This window comes from Prunus mume, linkage group LG8 (genome assembly GCF_029339155.1).
Source record: "Prunus mume cultivar Tortuosa linkage group LG8, ASM2933915v1, whole genome shotgun sequence".
NCBI classification, from domain to species: Eukaryota; Viridiplantae; Streptophyta; class Magnoliopsida; order Rosales; family Rosaceae; genus Prunus; species Prunus mume.
In genome coordinates, this window is record NC_142705.1 from 11,253,236 (window position 1) to 11,275,132 (window position 21,897).

General features: G+C 38.0%; 4 protein-coding genes across 8 annotated transcripts; all 4 read left to right on the plus strand.

Annotated features, from left to right (window-relative positions):
- The first annotated feature begins 238 nt into the window (after positions 1–238).
- On the plus strand, positions 239–11,723 carry LOC103339541 (Tetratricopeptide repeat (TPR)-like superfamily protein). 3 transcript variants are annotated; one of them, XM_008242847.3, is made up of 28 exons: positions 239–636; positions 755–849; positions 1,500–1,599; positions 1,817–1,921; positions 2,105–2,267; positions 2,568–2,685; positions 2,772–2,834; positions 2,957–3,037; positions 3,176–3,270; positions 3,374–3,524; positions 3,716–3,802; positions 4,593–4,712; positions 4,783–4,911; positions 4,998–5,095; positions 5,204–5,327; positions 5,924–6,031; positions 6,987–7,128; positions 7,393–7,503; positions 7,628–7,688; positions 8,249–8,324; positions 8,444–8,626; positions 8,727–8,837; positions 9,180–9,341; positions 9,446–9,604; positions 9,802–10,035; positions 10,265–10,438; positions 10,600–10,712; positions 10,871–11,723. In XM_008242847.3, the coding sequence occupies exons 1-28, from the start codon at positions 474–476 to the stop codon at positions 11,412–11,414; spliced, it is 3,870 nt and encodes a 1,289-aa protein (XP_008241069.2). In that variant the 5' UTR covers positions 239–473; the 3' UTR covers positions 11,415–11,723. The 3 variants fall into 3 exon arrangements, with proteins under 3 accessions (XP_008241069.2, XP_016651885.2, XP_088899661.1); XM_016796399.2 differs by having other exon boundaries at positions 242–636; positions 2,917–3,037; XM_089043535.1 differs by having other exon boundaries at positions 289–636; positions 1,817–1,926.
- Positions 11,724–12,614: 891 nt separating this feature from the next.
- On the plus strand, positions 12,615–14,350 carry LOC103339543 (syntaxin-121). Its single transcript, XM_008242848.3, has 2 exons — positions 12,615–13,536; positions 13,718–14,350. The coding sequence occupies exons 1-2, from the start codon at positions 12,981–12,983 to the stop codon at positions 14,140–14,142; spliced, it is 981 nt and encodes a 326-aa protein (XP_008241070.2). The 5' UTR covers positions 12,615–12,980; the 3' UTR covers positions 14,143–14,350.
- A 1,451-nt stretch (positions 14,351–15,801) lies between these two features.
- On the plus strand, positions 15,802–17,669 carry LOC103339544 (syntaxin-121-like). The gene is made up of 2 exons (XM_008242849.3): positions 15,802–16,446; positions 17,189–17,669. The coding sequence occupies exons 1-2, from the start codon at positions 15,918–15,920 to the stop codon at positions 17,539–17,541; spliced, it is 882 nt and encodes a 293-aa protein (XP_008241071.2). The 5' UTR covers positions 15,802–15,917; the 3' UTR covers positions 17,542–17,669.
- Positions 17,670–17,856: 187 nt separating this feature from the next.
- Positions 17,857–21,841, plus strand: LOC103339545 (TatD related DNase). 3 transcript variants are annotated; one of them, XM_089043538.1, is made up of 13 exons: positions 17,857–18,116; positions 18,262–18,282; positions 18,365–18,465; positions 18,579–18,636; positions 18,759–18,802; positions 18,928–19,008; positions 19,161–19,231; positions 19,351–19,461; positions 19,684–19,766; positions 20,401–20,617; positions 21,195–21,278; positions 21,393–21,435; positions 21,541–21,841. In XM_089043538.1, exons 1-13 carry the CDS (start codon positions 18,095–18,097, stop codon positions 21,595–21,597), a joined length of 993 nt encoding a protein of 330 aa, XP_088899664.1. In that variant the 5' UTR covers positions 17,857–18,094; the 3' UTR covers positions 21,598–21,841. The 3 variants fall into 3 exon arrangements, with proteins under 3 accessions (XP_088899664.1, XP_088899663.1, XP_008241072.2); XM_008242850.3 differs by lacking the exon at positions 21,393–21,435 and having other exon boundaries at positions 17,862–18,116; XM_089043537.1 differs by lacking the exons at positions 18,579–18,636; positions 18,759–18,802; positions 21,393–21,435 and having other exon boundaries at positions 17,861–18,116.
- The last annotated feature ends 56 nt before the right edge of the window (positions 21,842–21,897 follow it).

The following is a 21,897-nucleotide window of genomic DNA, read 5'->3' on the forward strand; positions in this document are numbered from 1 at the left end:
CAACTATCGAATTTACCCTTAAAAAATAATCATTGGTAATTGATATCTGATAGAAAATTGGCTCAAATGAAAGCTATAAAATTTTGACCAAAAACATAAAAAGAAGAAGGATTTTATGTGACCGAAAAAATTAACGTGGGCTTATCCACCGTCAAATCCAATAAGCCCAAATACATGACCCAAATACAAAAAATTAAAATAAAATTAAAAACAGCCAGCTAGCTCTTTACGACAGTCCATAGCAGCACCCACAAAACGAAGTCGTAGCTTTTCTCATATGCAGATTCATTTTTGCAACGAAGCGCTCCTTCTCATCAGCTTTCATTAATCTTCCGTCGACGCCCGGGATCTGAGCGAGCCAAACCCCGCGCGACTCACCCCGAGCCGCATCGACCCGGTGAGTGGCTCAGTGACGTCATTGAGCCCGAGTTGAGAGGGTCGTCGTCCTCACCCAATTTCAGAGGGGAACCAAAATGGTGGATCCGGTGAATACGCCACTTGGCAGAATGCTGTTGGACGAGATCAGTCCTGTTGTCATGGTGCTCCGCACACCTTTCGTCGAAGAAGCTTGCCTCAAGAACGGCCTCACCTTCATTCAAATGCTCAAGCCCTTCTGCGTCTTCAACAACATCGACGGTGAACACACCACACTATTTTTCACTTTTCTGCTAATTTATGCATTTACGTATATGTAATTGTATGTTAGGGTTTTTTAGGGTGGAAATTGAGGCTCTTATGTCTGGTTTTGGTGCAGTGCCCGTACGGACGGCGAGTGATCAACCTTACCGGCTTCAGAAGTTCGGGTTGCGGTTGTTTTATGAGTCGGATATTCGGCAACCGAATTTGGAGGTAACTTTCTGATTGTCTTGTTGAGCTGCTGTGAAAATGCGGGAACTGAAAGAAAATAGACCGTTTGAATTTAGGATTTTCGTTGAAATTTGGGAAACCATAAACCTTCACTTCAGCTGCACTATGATTGTGCGGGTAGTTGAAAATACCATTTTGACTAATGGGCATGCCCGAAGCCCAAATTTTTTTAAGTTAGTTTCACTCAAGTTTTCTGGGCTACTAATTTGACTAATGGATATTAGTAGGCTTCTATTTATAAACATTTAATTCGAAGTTTGAAAGTGCGAACATCTAGGAGAGATGGAAAAAGGAAAAGGGAGAAAGAATGATTGTAATTGTAAAGATATTTAAGCTCTACTTGAAACGATTACAAGTTGAACTTGTTAAATGTTAAATGTTCCTTATTGGCCAGTTCAATCTATCATGTGTACTGTGTTTCTGTCCACCATGATGTGTTTCTTCTATGAAACGAGAAGAGGGAGGAGGAGAAAGGGGGTGGGGGGGGGGAAGAAGTGCCCTGTTGAGGTGTAGGTGGATTTTGGTATTTGAATATTAGATCCATTGTTCATATGTCGTTTTATGGCTCAGATTAATTTTCTCTGGAGTTCTCAACTGTCAGAGCCTGAGATATATTGTTTAATCTTACCTAGGTAGCCAAAGAGAGGTTGAAACAAGTCATAACCCAGGCTGCAGAGAAAGATCTTTCTGAATTGTGTTCCGACTTGCCTCAAATTAATAATGCAGTGTCCAGTAAGTGATATTCGTTATTTAGATTCGTGGTTGAGCTCTCAAGGGAGTTGTGTTGAATTTTAAAAAGTTGTTATTTTATTTTAAAGAAATGATTCAGCATTTATCTTTCTAAGACTATCCTATGCATCTACTTTTACTTGTATAATTGGAATTGAGATGAATTTTTGTAGTTTACCGGATCTGCAGTTTTAGCAGTGATTATGGTTTTCCTTTGCAGGATCTGAAAATGAAGTTCTACCGTCATGGTTTCAGTTTTTCAACAAAGAGCTTGTACATACTGTGTCTTTTTCAGACCATGAAGCTTTTGATCATCCTGTGGCATGTAAGGTGTTGAAACTTAAGAAGTACCTGTTATCTTGCTTATTTAGTTACAATTTAATGTCAAGGCTCAGCAAGTATGGTCCACGCTATCAGTCATAGACTCATAGTTCTTAATATGATATTTTCTTTTTTGAGATATTAATTGCCATAGAGTTGTAAGTTTCTTGTTTCATTTTACTTGCAGGTCTTGTAGTAGTTTCTTCAAAGGATGATCAGCCTATCAACAGATTTGTTGACCTCTTTAACACCAACACGTTACCCTCCCTTCTTACCAGTGGGGCAATGGACCCCAAGATTTTGAAGCATTATTTGCTAGTGCATGATAATCAAGATGGCCCTTTGGAGAAGTATGTATCTTTCCTGGCTTTCTAATCATGGTAGAAATTGAATTAATAATCTGCATAGCCATGAAATAAGGAATAATTTGTTGTTGGTTTTGTTCTCTTTCCTAAGATGGACATTTTGTTTCTCTGTCCTTGTACTTCTTTCTACTCTTTTTTGAACAACAATGTTGTAACTTTTCTGCTTGACAAGTTAAACGAGTTGATAAAAATGGATAAGAGTTCTAAGAGAAATTGGAACTTTAGAAAATCAAAGGTGATATCCATGGAAAATTGATATTGTTAGAGTCTTATTTATTTTTGCAGGGCAACTAAAATTTTAACTGAAATGAGGAGCACCTTCGGCTCTGACTGTCAATTACTATGCATTAATTCTTCTCAAGATGGTGTGGTTGAACATCAAGATTATCCCTGGGTGCTCTATGTAAGCTATTCTCTAGTATTCAGATCTTACCTTGTTCTTCACTGGTTTGCTATAGATATATTACCCAACGGTATCATTGTTGACAGAAATCTGATGATTTTCCTAGTCAACCTCTTCGTTGCTTCCTTAATATTGACGATTTTAATGAGGTAAAGTGCTTTTCATTCTCATTATCTAATGTTCTTACAATACTTTGTAAGGTTGATAATTCAAATTTTTTGCTTACGTCAGAATTTTGATCATGATATCCAATTTGTTCAAACTGGGACAGATAAAAGATGTTATGCAAGATTTATCAACTAAACACATTATTCCTTACATGGAGCAAAAAATTCGTGTGCTCAATCAGCAGGTATGTATCTCAATAATATCACCTTTAGTTTTTGGGAGTATTTTACTTTCCGGTTTACAGTCTGTCTAATCCTTTCATTTATATATGCACTTACACACATATTAATTATTAATTTTTATCCAATTCTATGGTTTTCAGGTTTCTGCAACAAGGAAAGGTTTTCGGAACCAAATAAAAAATCTATGGTGGAGAAAAGGGAAAGAAGACGTGGTGGACTCTCCCAGTGGCCCTACGTATGCTGTACAAGAGATTTTATTTTGTTGTTGATGTGTTAGTGTGTGTTCTTAATTATGTCCCTTTATTCTTCTAATATGGGTTTTACATTCCTTGTTCTAGGTATACCTTTAACTCCAATGAATCTCAGATTAGAGTTTTGGGTGATTATGCCTTCATGCTACGTGATTATGAACTTGCATTATCGAATTATCGTCTAATCTCCACAGATTACAAGCTTGATAAAGCCTGGAAACGCTATGCTGGCGTACAGGTGTGTTTAATTTCTTCTGGGTTTTTTCCCCTAAGTTTAAATTTCCTTTTTAGATTTCAATTTTACCCATCTGCTGACATATCCTTACATTTGATATCTCTCTCTTTCTCTCGTGGCTGAAAAGTCTATATTTCGTTTCGTGAATGGTCTCATGGCGTAACAAATCTGACTTATCTCATTTTTTCTTGCAGGAAATGATGGGGCTTGCATATTTCATGTCAGACCAGTCAAGAAAGGAGGCAGAGTATTGCATGGAAAATGCATTTAATACCTATTTAGTATGTATTTTTCTCCCCACTTCCTAATCAATTGCCAATTGTTTCTTTGAGGATTGAGATTAAGCGTCTTTGCTCCGCCACCGTTCATTTGCAACTGAGACCAAGTGCAAGATTTGTCACCCCATAATAAAAGCCCTTGAGACATAGGTATCACATAACCAAATGCCTTTCCCAATCTCAAGGATAAAACTTTAGCTAAAATCATATAGATGCTAGTGACCAAACTTATAGGTCTATGATCCATGAATTGAATCGATGAAGTTTTAAGAATCAAGCATATTTTAGTGGCATTAGTGCTCACATAACAACCCCACTCTTAAAATACTCAGAGTCTTTAGTTAGATCATCTCTAGTCACTACCCAGCAATCTTGAGAAGCTGTCATGGAAGGACCCATCCAACCCAAGGGACTTATCCCTTCCACAATCAAACATAACCCTCCAAGTTTTGTCTTCCTTCAAAGGCCTTGCAACCAATATGCTCTCTCCTCATCACTTGGATGCCAACCCTGCCCATCCACCTAAAATCCAACTGTCTTGTCCATAGTGTATAACCTCCCAACAAAGAAGCTGCGTACTTCATTTACAATTCCATCTTTGCTCTCAATGAGCATCTCAGGTTTGCATGTGCATGAATTGTTCTGCAGGTTTTCTGGAAGGAAATTTTGAAGTACTGTTGATATATATTATAATATCCACTTGCAGCTTCTTCCCCCATATTTCCTGCCTTATTTTCTTCTTTCTGGTTGGACTCTGCGTAACTTATTACACTTGTCATTGGTGTTCAAGCAGAAAGTTGCACCATCTAGTCAGCAAAACGCAACAAGGTGTGGTCTTTGGTGGGTAGAGATGTTGAAGGCAAGATATCAGTATAAAGAGGCTGCCACTGTTTACTTCCGTGTTTGCACTGAGGTAATGTTAATTTTTCAATATAGTAAGTTATTAAGACTCGTTTTCTTACTACTGACTATTTCTTTCTCAGGAGCCACTACATTCCGCTGTAATGCTTGAGCAAGCATCTTATTGCTACTTGTTGTCCAAACCACCTATGTTACACAAATATGGATTTCATCTTGTTCTTTCTGGTGACCGTTACAAGAAATGTGATCAGGTAGCTATATCTCTAAGTTATGCAAAACGTAACTTGTTTAAGTGTTGCGTCTTTTGAAGAATAGGTTTTTGCCTTGTGCTCTTCAGATCAAGCATGCAATTCGCACTTATAGAAGTGCCATGTCTGTTTATAAAGGAACTACGTGGAGCCATATCAAAGACCATGTTCATTTCCATATTGGACAGTAAGTTATATGGACTTAGATGCAGCTTTAGTTTGTGTATAATTTTGTATGCCAACTTCTTGTTTTACAATCTATAGAGTTTTTTTTCATACAGTTTCTGTGATTCAGGTGGTATGCTCTTCTTGGGTTATATGATTTGGCTGCAAATCACGTGTTGGAGGTCCTGGCCTGTAGTCATCAGTCCAAGACAACGCAGGAGTTATTCCTGAGGGACTTCCTTCAAATTGTTCAGGTCAGTACTAGTAATCTTTGTATTCTATGCGTAATAGAGAAGGTAAAAGTGCAAAGTCCTTAAAGTAACTTGGATTTGCTCTGATAAACAAACTTACCTTTCATTTGCTAGCTCTCTAGGTCTAGTTTAGTTTAGCATGAATTTTTATTTCCTTGACCTACATTCAGAATGAGTTAATGTCTAACATATATTTAGTACTTAAAAAAAAAAGTACGGTATTTTCTTCTCATCCCAAACTATGGTGGGCATAGATGTTAGGTAGTTCCTAACTGTTTCAGAAGGCTGCAAACACCCAAAGTGTTTGTAAAGTTAAAATGTGATCCTGACAGGTAACAGGAAAGAACCTCCCAGTCTAGACATCCATTGAACTGTTCAAGTTAGAAACAAAAAGTATGGGTAACTTCTTTAGCAAAAATTAGTAGACTGCCCTATTTTATGTTTTACTCTTTTACGTTGGCACTTTCTGCTTTCATTCTTTTCTGAGATTGAGCAATCTAAATTTCTCAAAAAGAATTTAAGCAATCTAAATGACTACAATGTAATCCTTCAGCTAGCTTTTACTGAGAACTGACTGAGCTTTCTTTTGGATCATGTAGAAAACAGGGAAAACATTTGAGGTATTAAAGCTTCAATTGCCTGAGATCAATATCTCATCTCTTAGGGTATTTTTTGAAGATCATCGGACCTATGCATCATCTGCAGCTGTAAGTTGTATCATAAATTCTTTTCTAGTTTATAAATGTTCTGCTCAATGCCCCTCTTTTTCTCTGTCTCATTTCTTCATAATTGTATTACTTCTTTCTCTCATTTGATGGTGCTATTAGTAGGCTTGTAAGTTTATTTGTAGAATATGAGGATGATGTTCTTATTGTAAATAAGGGTTACACCCTCTTTTGAATATATATATAAGGATGATGCTGTAGGAATATGTTTGGCACAACATTTCGGTGAAACAACAATAGTTGGAAATATGACAGCTCTTGTAAGCCTCGAGTACTTTGTAATGTTAATGCATATGTGTTTTGAGGCTTTCTCAAGGTGCATGCATTCATTCATTCAATGATGCTGTTGTACCTTATTAAGTCGTCATGTATTTTTGTTGTGACATATGTTGTTGTCACTTTATGTGTTCCTTTTGTGATGGTGTAGAGATTGCCACACTGTACGACACAACAAATAGAACTGCTTGAATGTGTCGTTTGACATGCATGACTATTTTAGCGTTCTTCTGCTGCTGCAGTTCATTGTAGAACCATTTCGTAACACACACACACAACATGGTTGGGTAAATGTCTATGGATGGTTTGCAGATCAATTTCTTATATTTTTACTGATACATAATACTTTGTAGCCTTTCTAAATTGTGAACTGGTTTTCCGGGAACTTCAATAAAAGAATTTTGAGAGCACTGTATATGAAGTTCTAAATGTGGTAAACATCATAAGATGCACTAATGAGCATGGATTACTTATTGAGAAGTCATGTTAATTGGGCTATGGTCATAGTCACTGATTATGTGATCATACCTTTTGTATTTGTTCAATTTATATTTGATGCTGATGAGAAGCATTTCTTTCTCATGGACTTTCTTGAATGACTCTTTAAGTTGGTTTAGACTGCGGATTGTAATTAGCATTATTTTGTTCCAAAACATTCCAGGCAAGTGTCAAGGAAAAAATATGGGTCTCCTTAGAGGAGGAAATGATTCCAAATTTGTCAACTGCCAGAACTAATTGGTTGGAGCTACAATCAAAGCTTATACCAAAGAAGTACAAAGAGTCGAATGTTTGTGTTGCAGGAGGTATGGAGGTGACTGAATATTAAATGAAGTTGCATGATTGATTTATATAACAAACTGCGTCCTTCTTAGTGGTATGTCTTTGTGGCTCATTGCAACTGTATGATCTGCTGATGTTAACAATGTACTTTGGCGCCTAGTGATTAAGTAATGATGCACATTCTTCTTTCATTCATATGGAAGAAGGAAAAGCTGTAGTAAGTAGGGTTCTTTTACACTCCATTGAGATACGTACCCTAATATTTTGTTCTTCATCACCATATGCAGAAGCTGTCAAGGTTGATATCGAATTCAAAAATCCGTTGCAAATCCCCCTCCTCCTGTCTAGTGTATCCCTAATATGCGAGCTTTCAGAAAACTCTGATGAAATGCAATCTGGTAATTCTCTCACTCTTTTTCCCCTCAAACACCACCACTATACGAATTTATCTGTTTAAATTGATTATTTGTAAGTAGTAAGTCCTTGTCACAATCGTAGACTGATCATTTCTTTATGATGCAGATGCAAATAGCTCGATGGCAGGGGTTCAGAATGATGGTGAATCTACTAAATTAAACCATAGGTGCGTACACAATTGTTTATAATTACTTCCAGTCTTTTCAAAGGCATTGGTGAGGCATCTGATGTTTCCTCTCCTTTTCTCCGTTGGCTATACAAGTATCTACCTGTAGAAAAATTCTAATTCGGTCAGTAATATGGCTGACTGCATGCCTCTATATTTTGGTTCCCATTTGCACAACTGGTTGCTTTTTAATATGGACCAGTTTGTTGTGTTTGTAAAATGAGTTTTGGCTTTGCCGAATTCGGGCCTTATATTGGGATGATATTAACATGCTATATTGCATGTTTTTAATGGGTTCTAGGCTGCCTCATGGACTTCTAAAGGTGGGCCTGTTTGCTCTTAAACCATAACCAGTGTATATTTCTTATTTTAAAACTTTGAGGCCCAAAGGTATACTCCTGAATGCTTTGATAATTAGGCTTTGCCTTGCAGGTAGTAAAACACCTCAATCACGCCTTTGTCTTTGAAGAAACTTCTTACTTGTCTATAGCATTATCCCTATTCCAGTTCTCATCATGTTTGCACCTGCTAAGGTAGATTTTTTTGCTGGAGTTTTACAGGGATGTAAACTTTGAGAGTTCTTTATTTTCTATGTCGGATGTTGGCTTTTCATTAAGGGGAGGTGAAACAACTGTGGTGAGTACTTCATTTGAGTTGTCAAAGTAATGCCGAACAAATTGTTAATAAGACCGTCTTTGCGGTAAATTTTAAATACTTCTGGAATTCTGCTTATTGTCAGTTCCTGTTACTTTCAGGTGCAACTAACGGTTACGCCTAGAGTAGAAGGCATTTTACAAATTGTTGGTGTAAAGTGGAAATTGTCAGGTTTTGTTGTTGGTTTACATAAATTTGAGACTAACCCTGTGAAGATGATAAGAAAGCGAATACAGAAGGCTAAGCATCCTCATAGTGATAATTTAAAGTTTGTGGTCGTTAAGGTGCTTGCCCTTGCCCCTCCTTTTTGTTCCACCTTCAGATTTGCAATGTAAACTAAGTTTGGGCATCTTTTCCATCTAACTATATTCTTTCCGATGTCAGAGTGTACCAAAGCTTGAGGGTGTCATTCATCCACTACCCAAAAGGGCATATGTGGGAGATTTACGGAATCTTGTGTTAGAGTTGAGGAACAAATCTGAATTTGCGATTAAGGTATGGGTTTTTTTTCCACTCTATGTTCTCAATGATGATCCTTGGTAGGTGGTTTGTCCATGTATGTTTTTGTAGAATGTATCTTGCAGTGTGTTAACTTTTATGGATAGTTCTTTCTTATCGTTTAGGAGGTAGTCTAGGTAGTTGGCTTGAACTATGTTTGATTACTTTGAGTTGTACTGTTATGTAGATACCATTGCATGAGGTAATGATTACACATTATTACATTCATGCTCTTGAACAACAGATACCCTGCTCGCCTTTATGTCATGCAGGGGCTAACTTTGTGTATTGATGCATCCAATGTGTTTATTGTGCTTATATGGCTTAATATGCTTGCAGAATCTGAAAATGAAGATTAGTCATCCTAGATTCCTGAATATCGGGAAGCGAGAAAGTTTGAACACAGAGTTTCCTGCTTGCTTAGAAAAGACAAATTCTGATCATTCTGGTGTTCCTGCAAACCCTACTGACGTTTCTCACTCCATGTTTCTATTTCCAGAGGTCAGTACCATTTTTGTCCTGATGTTTATCTTTTCATGATTTATTATGAGTCTTTAACTAGGCATTTTCTCGTCTTATGATCTTTATCTCTTTCTATACTTCAGGACACGATAATTCAAGGGGAAACACCATTATTGTGGCCTCTTTGGTTTCGGGCAGCTGTTCCTGGGAACATTTCCTTGTGCATAACTATATATTATGAGATGGGAGATATTTCAAGCACCATGAGATATCGCACTTTACGCATGCATTACAACTTGCAGGTGTGTGCATCAATATTGATTGTGAAAGTTTCTTGATTTGGTTCACTTTTCTAAGTATAATTTGACTGTTTTCCTATTATTGTGAAGGTCTGAGTTATATTGAGTTGGTGATTTACACATTCCTTTGTAAATCAATGTAATATTTTCAAATGAATGCCTACCTTCAAATATGTTAATTTTAAAATTCATTTTCGTAGGTATTGCCCTCATTAGATGTGTCATTCCAAATCAGTCCTTGTCCATCAAGATTGCAAGAGTTCCTTGTGCGCATGGATGTTGTCAACAAGACAAGCTCAGAGAGTTTCCAGGTTCATCAGTTGTCATCCGTTGGGCACCAATGGGAAATCTCATTACTTCAACCTGTTGATGCCATCTTTCCTTCACAATGTTTAATGGCTCATCAAGCGTTGTCATGTTTCTTCATGCTCAAGGTTTGTGCGGATGCTGATATTGTGGTTTCGTCTTTTTATATAATTGTTCTATATGACTTGCCATTTGATTTACATTTTTGCATAACACCTCACAATAATTGCAATCTGGTTAAGAAGACCTGAGGGTCTGGTTAATATATTAGAATTGTATTTGTTTTGACATCAGCAACTTAAGCTCTTATTTTCCTTTCCCTCCCTTCATTCTAATGAATTACCTTTTTGGATTCAGAATCATGGCAAGCCATCAACTTCTGAAGATGAGATATCTTCTCATTTCCGACTTCAGGGAACTGATGTGAGATTGGATACTCAGGGCAGTAGTGGACCACATTTTGATATAGCTAGCTCTCCCCTGGCAGATTTCCACCATTGTGAAAGACTGCACCAAGAAATTTTACATAAGGTAGATAGATTTCTTGCTATAACAGTTCTAACATCTTTCTCTGTTCAATATTACTGATCATATCATTTGGATTTGGTTGTTTCCTGAATCATCATGTCTTGAAGGGGAACTAAAGTGCTGGATAATAATTATATTGAGCTTTTTCTTTCTGTGTGGATCAGGGAGACACCAGTACAGTTGACTTCATATTGATTTCTCGGCCTCTGAAGAATGACAATAATCCTGTGGGTTCCAATCCATCACATCTTTTTTCTCATCATGCATGTCACTGCAGGCAAGTATTGTTTCAATATGAAAGGTTTTGATTATGAATCTGAAAACTATCTTGTTTGTTTTTCCTTTTCTATCTTTCGCTATCTTTCTTTGCTTAACTTTTATTTCCAATTTTAAGGTTATGCTATGCTAACATATGTTTGGCCGTTAATTGTACAGTACTGCAAGCACAAGTTCTATATCATGGCTAGTTGACGGACCTCGAACCATATATCATGACTTCTCTACTCCTTTCTGTGAAATAAATCTTAGCATGACTTTATTCAACTCATCGGATGTCGTTGCGTCTGTACACATAAACACCTTGGACTACAGTACTAGTGATAATTTAAATGATGAAACTCCAGTTCAACCGGCCACGTCTTCTGACAACCAAGAAGGGTGGTATGACCTCTCCTTACTGACTGACATCAAGGTAACGTCTGATGTCCTTAAAGTCCGGACAAGTAAATCAACACCGGTGGAGAGTGTCTCCCCGTTTATTTGGTCTGGGTCAAGCTCTACCAGAGTCCAACTTGAGTCTATGTCAAGAACTGAAATTCCTCTTCAAGTTTGTGTATTCTCTCCCGGGACATATGATCTGTCAAACTATGTTTTGCATTGGAATCTTTTACTTTCTAATGATCAAGGAAACCGTGATAGAAGATCGTCCGGGAAATGCCAGGGATATCCCTATTACCTTACAGTGCTCCAGTCAGATTAAAATTTTCTTTCATTTTTGCTTCCTTCTCTATTCTCAATTATAGGAATCACGGGTGTACTATGTTATGTATCTTTGGCCTGTAAATTGTTATGTTTGTGTATCTTTTGTTTTTCTTGTTTTTCTCTTTCACCAGAATAGGAATATTATGAAGGCTTAGGAAAGGTAGGAGATGAAATGAAATTGTTTTATGTTCTCTGAATAATAATAGCAATGAATGTTTAATTGGTGTATTGCCAAATTATTGTACACGAATGTGCCATTTTGAATAGAAAAACATGATATCTGCGCATTTTCATGCGTATTTTGTTACTCGGAGAAATTTACGCTTGCTTTCTTTAAGTCGGTGGATTGTTTATGTTTTTGGCTAAATGAATCTATTTATGCTGCACTTGTGCAAAGACTTCCTTAGGAGTAATGCACGGGGTTCATTGTGATCCCTTAAAAACGTTCTTTGGTGTTTGAAAACTGTCTTGGTAGTTGGTAACCAAATAGAACCAAATAAGCTTGCAACCTTCCCCCACAGAAGTGAGACCATATGAAGTCAAAAACGCTTATTTTAAAATAATATTATTTAGGAAGGCATCCTTTTATCCATGCTTGTAGGTTCCATCTATAATCACATTCCATATGGCAAACAGCGAAATGGGAGGTTTTTTTTAATGCAAACAACGAAACATCATAGAAGACAAAGGCCGAATGAAGTCGCCACGAAGTCTCTTGTTTAAGGAAAATATTTGCAAGCCATCCCTCTATGTATATAAATCATAGTCTCCCATGTGCGCGTAATTTCCTTTTTGTGCTCTTCATTTGGATGGAGTGATTCCGAATCAGAGATTAGGATGACATTATGAGATTAAATTGTTTAGATTACTATAATTATGTATTCCAAGATTTGAATAAGAGGAAAAATGAAAAGAAAGAAAAACAAATACATTTCAAATTAATCCTTGCATATAGTAATTTCAAATCCATTTTAAATGTATTATATCTTGTTATTTCAAGTATGTCACGTTGAATCGTAATCTAATCTTACAATTTAACCTTATAATGTCATTCAAATGATAGAATCCGTGAGAATTAAACCAATGATTAGGATAGGAGTTCCCTAATTTCCTTCTTTCCCACACAAAAAAATCACAATTAACATTCAAATAAATCGAAGCCAATTTTCCCAATTTCCTTTTTCCCTCACGCGTTTTTTTGTCCCAAACAAGTAATAACCCAATTGCGGCAGAGTCATCATCAGATTCATAGATAGGAGTAGGACTGGGTCTCCTCCATCAAAGAGACAGAGTTAGTTCACCTTCTAAGAAACGACCTCTTTCATTTTCAAAACAAAATACACAACACCGCGTCCACGTCTCTACGTCTCCTCTTCTCTCGTCCTGCAGAAGAAGACTCAGACACCTCGTTGACTAATTACACCTAAACCAAACACCCCTCTGCCCCTTCCTCTTCAAAACCTCACCAGATTTCGTCTCTCCATTTACTCCCATTCTACTATCGATTCAATCGGATTTCGATTTCCATTTCGATTTTTATTTTTGGATTTGAGAAGCAGCAGCCATGAACGACTTGTTCTCGGGCTCGTTTTCGCGGTTCCGGAGCGAGCAGAACACGAACGACGATCACGTGATCGAGATGTCGTCGGCGGGGTCGAGCACAGGCGGCGTCAACCTCGACAAGTTCTTCGGCGACGTGGAGTCCGTGAAGGACGAGCTCAAGGAGCTGGAGCGCCTCCACCAGAACCTCCAGTCCTCTCACGAGCACAGCAAGACGCTCCACAACGCCAAGGCTGTCAAGGACCTCCGATCTCGCATGGACGCCGACGTCACCCTCGCCCTCAAGAAGGCCAAGGTCCTCAAGGTCCGCCTCGAGGCTCTCGACCGCTCCAACGCCGCTAACCGGAGCCTCCCCGGCTGCGGACCCGGTTCGTCCTCCGATCGGACCCGGATCTCCGTCGTCAACGGCCTCCGCAAGAAGCTCAAGGACTCCATGGACAGCTTCAACTCCCTCAGGCAGAAAATCTCGTCCGAGTACAGAGAGACGGTGCAGCGCAGGTACTTCACCGTCTCTGGCGAAAATCCCGATGAGAAAACCCTCGACCGCCTCATCTCCACCGGTAAGGGCAATCCGTCACTTGTTTTTTGCTCTTGCCACAATTTATTTCCTCTAAAGAATTTAGACTCGAACTTGATGCAAGTGGGCGGATTCACGGCGGTGGCCAACCGGCCTAATCCACGTCTGCCCCTTTTTTAAATTTTGTTGCTTGATTTATGATTGGATTTTAATTAATTTTGCAGGAGAGAGCGAAACGTTTCTGCAGAAGGCTATACAGGAGCAGGGGAGGGGCCAGGTTCTGGACACGATCCATGAGATCCAGGAGCGGCACGACGCCGTAAAGGACATGGAGAAGAATCTGCAGGAGCTGCACCAGGTGTTCCTGGACATGGCGGTGCTGGTGCAGGCGCAGGGGGAGCAGCTGGACGACATCGAGAGCCACGTGGCGAGGGCCAACTCGTTCGTGAGGGGCGGAACCCAGCAGCTGAACAAGGCCAGGTTTTACCAGAAAAACACCCGCAAGTGGACTTGCTTCTTGATCATTTTGCTGCTGGTTATTGCGTTGATTGTTATTCTGAGCTTGAAGCCCTGGAACTGGAACAATGGAAATAATAATAATAATAATAATAATCCCACGCCTTCTCCACCACCACCAGCGGCAGGATAGGAGAGACTAGTTTTGTCACATTGATTTCACATATATTTTTTCTTTCTATTTTTTTGAACTGGGGTTGTTCATTTCCTCTGTAATTAAATTACGTGTCTTCTGGGAATAGCTTGCATATTTTCTTGGGGTGTTTTTTTATTTATTTTTTTACATCTTCTATTTTCTTTTCATTATGCACACAATAATAATGAGTTTCGATTAGGTGAAATAGTGTTTTCAGTGACTGTGATGTGAGTGTAGAAGCTTTGTGGAAGAGTAATGCTACACTTACGACATTTTTATCCCACAATTCTATACCACATTATGTGGCACATCCATATTATATGTCACATTAATTAAATCAATGAAGTATATTTTAATTAAAGCAATTACAAAAACAAATATGGGAATAAATCATAAAAGAAAAGAAAATATTAAATAATTTTAATTGATGTGGCTGTCCACCTCAGCTGCCACATAAGATGGTATAAAGAAGTGGTATACAAATGTGGTAAGAGTAGCATTATTCTTGTGGAATTGTGGCCAAATGGGCAGAGCAATATTGACTCTAATTTCTTAACTTCAAGGATGGGGCAATTGGGTGATCAATCAATACATTTGTGAATACTAATAAATGTAGCAAAATAGAAAGAAAAAAAAAAAGGATTTTCTAAAACCTAGATAGCTTTCAACATTTTTGTTGTTTTAGATTCTGAGAATTTAGATGAGTGATAAATTGGTACCTAAATTAATAAATATCAAGGTTAGAAATGGTTCAAAAGAATTCATCTATTGGATTACAAGCGATGAGAAGGGTGATGAAGGTACACCTTAGATTAAAGTGGTGAGTAAAAATACTCTCATTATTTTGTGTGTAAATAATCTAATGTAATTCGTTTTGATTGCAAACTAATCAAAACAATTAGTTTACGAACCCGAAATGAAATTGTGAACGCTAATTCCACATCAATAAATAAAAATTGCAATTTACAAGTTCATAACCATCAAAATGAAATTTAGACAGAAGTCAAAAAACTATGAGCAAAACTATATGGGGATAACTGAATCCCAAAAAGGATTTTGAACTGAGATTACGTCCAAAGCAAAACCAGTTTTTGCACATATTTTATCAAGTACAAAAACCCGATTGTTTTATCACACCTTGTAATATTAAAACCAACTTTTAACATTATGTTCTTTGTCAACTGAAGTTGTTACGAATAAACTTTTAAATTATTGGAGGAGTCGGTCTAATTTTGTACACAACTTGGATCTTCCTAAATTATTCCAACTTGTATACATAAACACACATATAAATATAGGAGAATAAGTATCAAATAATTCTTAATGTAATGGTACTTCTCTTCTCAATATTAATAAAACGTGTTTACGCATTCCCGGAACAAAATAGCCAAATGAAACTTTCAGAAAATAATTATCATGGGACAAGGTAGATTACTTTTTAGGATTAACTAGTCCACACAACAATAGTCCTGAATTGCTCCAAATAGATGCTAGAAGGGTGGAAAAACACGTGGGTTCTTTTCCTTTGGCTGCTAAAGGAACGTACTTGGTACCTGGTACTTGGGATAACTTTGAACCCTTCAAAGTTAGAAGAAGTTGATCAAACGCGGCCAAGACTTGACCACCAAGTCAAAAACGACTGCCATAAACCATTCTCTGTGCATAACGTCCCCAACACAAACCAAAAAATTAATTTGAACACGCAGAAACTCAGAGAGAGAGCCACCACCAATTTCTGAGTTTCCGAACATTTCCATTGCCTCCCGGAAGAAATGAACGACTTGCTCTCAAACTCCTTGTCCGAGGCCTCGCCGGACCACCATGTCATCGAAATGACCCCTTCGAAGGGCGACGACCTCGGCAAGTTCTTCCAGGACGTTGAGGCTGTCCAGAGCGAGCTCGACGAGCTGCAGAAGCTCAACAAGAGTCTTCGGAGCGCCCACGAGCAGAGCAAGACCCTCCACAACGCCAAGGCTGTCAAGGAGCTCAGAACCCGCATGGACGCTGAAGTCCACCTAGCCTTAAAGAAGGCGAAGATCCTTAAGGTGAGGTTGGACGCCTTGGATCGGTCCAACGTCGCCAACCGGAGCCTGCCTGGCTGCGGCCCCGGATCATCGTCGGACCGGACAAGGACGTCTGTGGTCAACGGGCTGAGGAAGAAGCTCAAGGATTCTATGGATAGCTTTAATGACTTGAGGCAGAAGATATCGTCTGAGTACAGAGAGACTGTTCAGCGTAGGTACTTCACCGTCACCGGAGACAACCCTGATGAGAAAACCGTTGACCTTCTTATCTCCACCGGTGAGATAACAGTTCCAATACCATATTTTGTCAAACATTTGAATTTACAATATTTCCTTACATAGCCTTGTCTTGCCCGGTAGAAAATAGAGTTTACCTTTCAACAAAGGTTGGCTGATCAAATTGGTTCACTAAATCAAATGAAAAATGTTATTAGCCGGGCGTATCTCATATCACGTGACATGTTGATAAAGTATATCAAATTCACCCTAAATCATCACATGCATATTCATGTAGAACGGTCAGTTTTTTTTGTTTAAAAAAAAACGTTAGTACATGAGGAAACTGTCACACTTTCACTTAATATTACAAGTCTATCCATATTATAACATATGTATTTATTTATTAATACTCGAATATAAGTTCATGACGTATCAACTATGTCATTCATTCATATTATAACACGTGAATTATTAATTAACAATACGTAATTGTGTGAGCATAAAACTAAAAAATTTGTTAAGAAATTCGAATTTGAAACCTCTCTCAACATTGAAAAGAAAGATATAACTAACGAATAGTTAGTTAGTACATATATACATATATCGTTCGAATTTAGATATTTGTAAATACACTTAGTATATAATTTGGGTGAATTTGATATCTCATATCAACATGTCACATGGTACATGGTACAACATCTTACTTGTTAGAAGTCATGATTGAAATTTAAACAATTGATACAATGCCACGAGCAAAATTATATGCTTTAGAATTAATTAGATGTAGCAACTATATGCAGGTGAAAGCGAGACATTTTTGCAGAAGGCAATCCAAGAGCAAGGAAGAGGGAGGGTTCTGGACACCATATCCGAGATCCAAGAGAGGCACGATGGTGTGAAAGCCATGGAGAGGAATCTGAATGAGCTGCACCAGGTGTTCATGGACATGGCAGTTCTGGTGCAAGCTCAAGGTGAGCAGCTGGACGACATTCAGAGCCACGTGCAGCGAGCTAATTCGTACGTGCATGCCGGCAATCAGCAGTTGCAGAAGGCCAGGTTCTTTCAGAAAAACACCCGAAAATGGACCTGCTATGGCATCCTAATCTTGCTCATCATCGTCGGCATTATATTGGCCTCAACGCTGACTAATTAAGTACACAGTAGATCAAATATTTTGTTTTTATTTTCCTTTATTATTATTTTTTAATGCTGGAGGTGCTCTCTATGTATATTGCAAGTATATTTTATTTTTTGATTGAAGAGTGTATTTTTGATGGGATATTTGTATGATATGTAGCATTTTTCTCTGTTAAAGAATTTGTTTGATCAATTTTTTTTTAATTTCCAACTAGTTTAATAGAATTTTGTAACAAAGTATTCTCGTTACGACCCTTCTCTAATCCTAGAACTAAAGTCTCAAATTATAAAAAATAAAGCTTATATAACGAGGGACTATGTTGAGGGGTTAATCCAACCGTACGATGATATTGAACTTGAACATATTCAAAGCTCGATTGTTGAAACCCTACCCGGAAATTGGCCTAAACGGACCCAATTATATTGGTTTTATAATTATGACCGATTTCTGTTCAGAATTTGGGCTCTAAACCGGACCAAACCGGAGCTTTCCTGTCACAAACCAAAAGCAAAACGAGATTTTAGTAATATCAGCAGTCTTTCCTTTCCCTCTCGCTAGCAGCTTGGCTATGGCGACAGTCCGCATGATAGGCAAGTAGCTCTTCCAAAATCCTTTCTTTCTACATCAATACCTTCATTCATTCATTCATTCATTCTCACACGCAATTAATAAGTCTCTCTCTCTCTCTCTCTCTCTCTCTCTCTCTCTCTGCGGTTTTGGTGACACCAAATACAGATATAGCCGTCAACTTCACAGGTGAGGCATTTCATCAAACACTTCTCATACCATTTTTGCTTCTTAAATTCGAGTATCGAAACTGAATTTAAAACGAAATCAGATGGCATGTTCAAAGGAATCTACAATGGGAAGCAGTGCCACGTCTCGGATATAGCTACGGTTTTGAGCAGGGCTTGGACTGCCGGCGTCGACCGCATCATCGTAATTCTCTTTCTCTCTTTCTTCTTTTATTTTCTTTTTGAGCATATAATAGTTAGCTAATTATTATGGTTTAATGCGCTCTGAAATTAGAATTAGGCTTATGGATAATGTAGGTCACTGGTGGATCACTTGAGGAATCAAAGGAAGCTCTAACAATTGCAGAAACCGATGGTTTTTTTTCACTTGCTCCGTTTTGTTGCGATTACTATATTGTTGTATATAAATATCATTGTCAAGTTTCAAAAATGTATCTTTTGAGCAACAAATGTGGGGTTTCCTCTGGTTTTTCGCAGCAAGGCTTTTTTGTACAGTTGGTGTGCACCCAACTAGATGCAAGGTTTGCTCTTTTTTATATCATAATTGCGTGGAACTAGTTGAAATGTACATTTGTTTGATTTTGGGTTTGGATTAGAGATGCTTGTGAGTGAATTAGGCTTATTGTGTATTGTGTATTCTGTTTAGGAATTCGAAGAGAGTGGGGATCCAGATAAGCATTTTCAGGCGCTTTTGTCATTGGCCAAAGAGGGAATAGAGAAAGGAAAGGTATGTCCCATACCCAACGGCCCATTCTCTTTATCATGAAGAAAATAAGGCATGCACTATCAGGTTCTTAAAAAGAGTGGTCTGTTCAGATACTGATATCAGGAAGTAATACATTTTATGCTGCTTAATTTGTTCTCCCTTGTGTTTGTAAGGTGGTTGCAATTGGTGAATGTGGATTGGACTATGATAGGCTTCAGTTTTGCCCAGCAGAGATTCAAAAGAAGTAAGTGGCTTCTGAAAGATTTTCTTTTTCTCCAATTTCTGCTTGTTCCCTATTACTTTTCTTTCGATCAAATGATACATTCTGTCGTTCCCATCATTTTTCTGTATTGCAAAATGTAGGTATTTTGAGAAGCAGTTTGAATTAGCACATGCCACTAAGCTGCCCATGTTTCTGCATATGCGTGCAGCTGCCCCAGATTTTTGTGAAATTGTGGAGAGAAATAGGAGCAGGTGAGAATGCTGTGAGCACCATAATTCTATAATCAAAATGTGCTTTTTAAGTTATCCCTATTTATTTTCTTTCTTTTCTCTTTTTAAATTTTCGCCCACCCTCAAATTCCCTAGTTCTGGTTGACGGGGAAAGTAGAATAAAACTGAAAAAATGAGTTGACGGGGGAAGCAGTGTCTGTGCTTTGTGCATGAACTTGTTACATTTCCTCTGCTATTTCACAGATTCAGCGCAGGGGTGGCCCATTCATTTACTGGTAGTGCAGAAGATCGTGATAAACTTCTTTCCATCAGCAACATTTATATAGGTGAAAATGTTATTAAAAATAGCATATCTTAAAATATTAATCTGTCTATCCCTGTTTAAGTTTACGATGTCTAGTTCGTTCTCTAACATTGTTTTAAACTGAATTTCTTTGAATATGATATATTCAGGTTAAATATGGAAAAAAGGAAAAGAAAATAAGATGTACTATGCCTAGAGGATTTCATAAAAGTTGATGGTTGGGCATGGCTTTTGATTGGTCAGTTTCTGCATTTGTTAGTCGACCCCGATTCTCCAAAAGAGGGAGAAATGGATTAGACGAAAGGATGAAACAACTTTGGGCCTTTATGAGAGATCAAGATGACCCCAATGTAGGCCAAACTAGGGGTAGATGCAAGAACAGATGACGGATGTCTTAAATCCCCTGAATAATGTAAAAAGACATGCTGCTAGTCTAGATTGATTTACAAAAGGAGTGATATTGGGGTTGAGCAGAAAGTTAATGTTTTTGTATAGTGGGGATTTTGATTTGAACATTTATTTTTTTAGTAGGATCAGGAAAGTCAGTGTCCTATATACTGATTTCTCCACCATAGTTAAACAACACCTTCTGTTACGTAATGAACATTTTATGTTGATTTAGATGGGGCTCATGAATACCTTTTTGTACTAAACAGGTATAAATGGTTGCTCTCTGAAGACAGCTGAGAATCTCGATGTTGTGAGGAGCATTCCTATTGAGAGGATGATGATTGAGACAGATTCTCCATATTGTGGAATCAAGAACACAAGTGCCGGGATTAAATTTGTAAAGTCCACTTGGCCTTCTAAGAAGAAAGAGAAGTACGATCAAGAGTGCATTGTTAAAGACCGCAATGAACCGTGTTTGGTTCGGTAAGTGGAAATGTTTTTCTACCACCATACCATGAACTTTTTATTTTCTTTTATTTCCTTATGTGAAAAAAAGAAGAATAATGAACCTGTAATGTGTATGCAGAAAACTCTTACAGCATGAGTTGAACTGTTATACTGTTCAGTGAAAAGTAATTTCACCTAATTAGAAATCATATACTGCTCCTGTAAGAAGTCCCAGTACTGCATAGTTTTTACAATAAGATATCTAATAATCTTATGTCACAAGGTGTTATATAAGAAGTGAAGGTGTGTGATGTGTCTAGTAGGGAAATTATATTTGTCAGATGGAAGTGTTTTATAATGGACTAACCATGTATTTGTCTTTTTTGGGACAACCTTACTGTTGGGAAACGTGAATATTTTACATTCTTGTTTGCCTCAATATTGCATTCTGGATCTTCTGTCTTCTCTTTCGTAACTTGACATGTAGTTTGACCTTAGTGATTCAAATTCTATGTCAACAGGTGTCTCTTGGCATGTTCCTTTCAAGTGGTTTTTGTTTTAAGCTTCTAAATTATGTATCTGCTTCTTAATTCAACATGGTTGTTGTTTTCAGGCAAGTTCTAGAGGTGGTAGCTGGTTGCAAAGGAATCAGTGAAATAGGTCAGCTGAGCAGGACACTATACCACAACACTTGCCGGTAATTTTTCTTGAACTTTTTGGACTGTCTGCATCTTCTTTAGATTTGTAGTGGACCTCATGGAGTAAACTCGTAGCTCTCTCTGCTGGAACACCAATTCACATTGAATGGCAGATTTTATGAGTTTTGTCAGTGCAACCTGAGCATGATCAGACCAGTAGTTACATCCCATATTTGCCAGTAGAGTCTGTCGCCGTGGTGCTTTATTCACAGGTCGTTGTAAGGTATGAGGTTTGCTTCATAACATCTTACTGTTGTGCAGGGTTTTCTTTCCTCAGGACTTGGATTCTGCAGCAGATTCTATACTTGCTGGTCATGACCCCCAGTGATAAAACCAAATTCCTTCCCGCCGAAGGTTATTCAGTTCCTCTTTAATGACCCTCAGTGATAAAACCATTCTGTATTCTATTTGCCAGCTACCTCCAGTTATGAAAATAGAGGATTCATTTTATAATTGAGTTGAGGATTTATCAAATATGTTTTAGAGATCAAATTATTTATTCTCAGGCTGTATTAGTAAACTCATTGTCGTTGCTTTCAAAAAGCTCTACCGGGTTCTAACATTCTTGCAAGTAAAACTAGTTAAAAACATTGATGCAGTTCCATGGTTGACAAATTG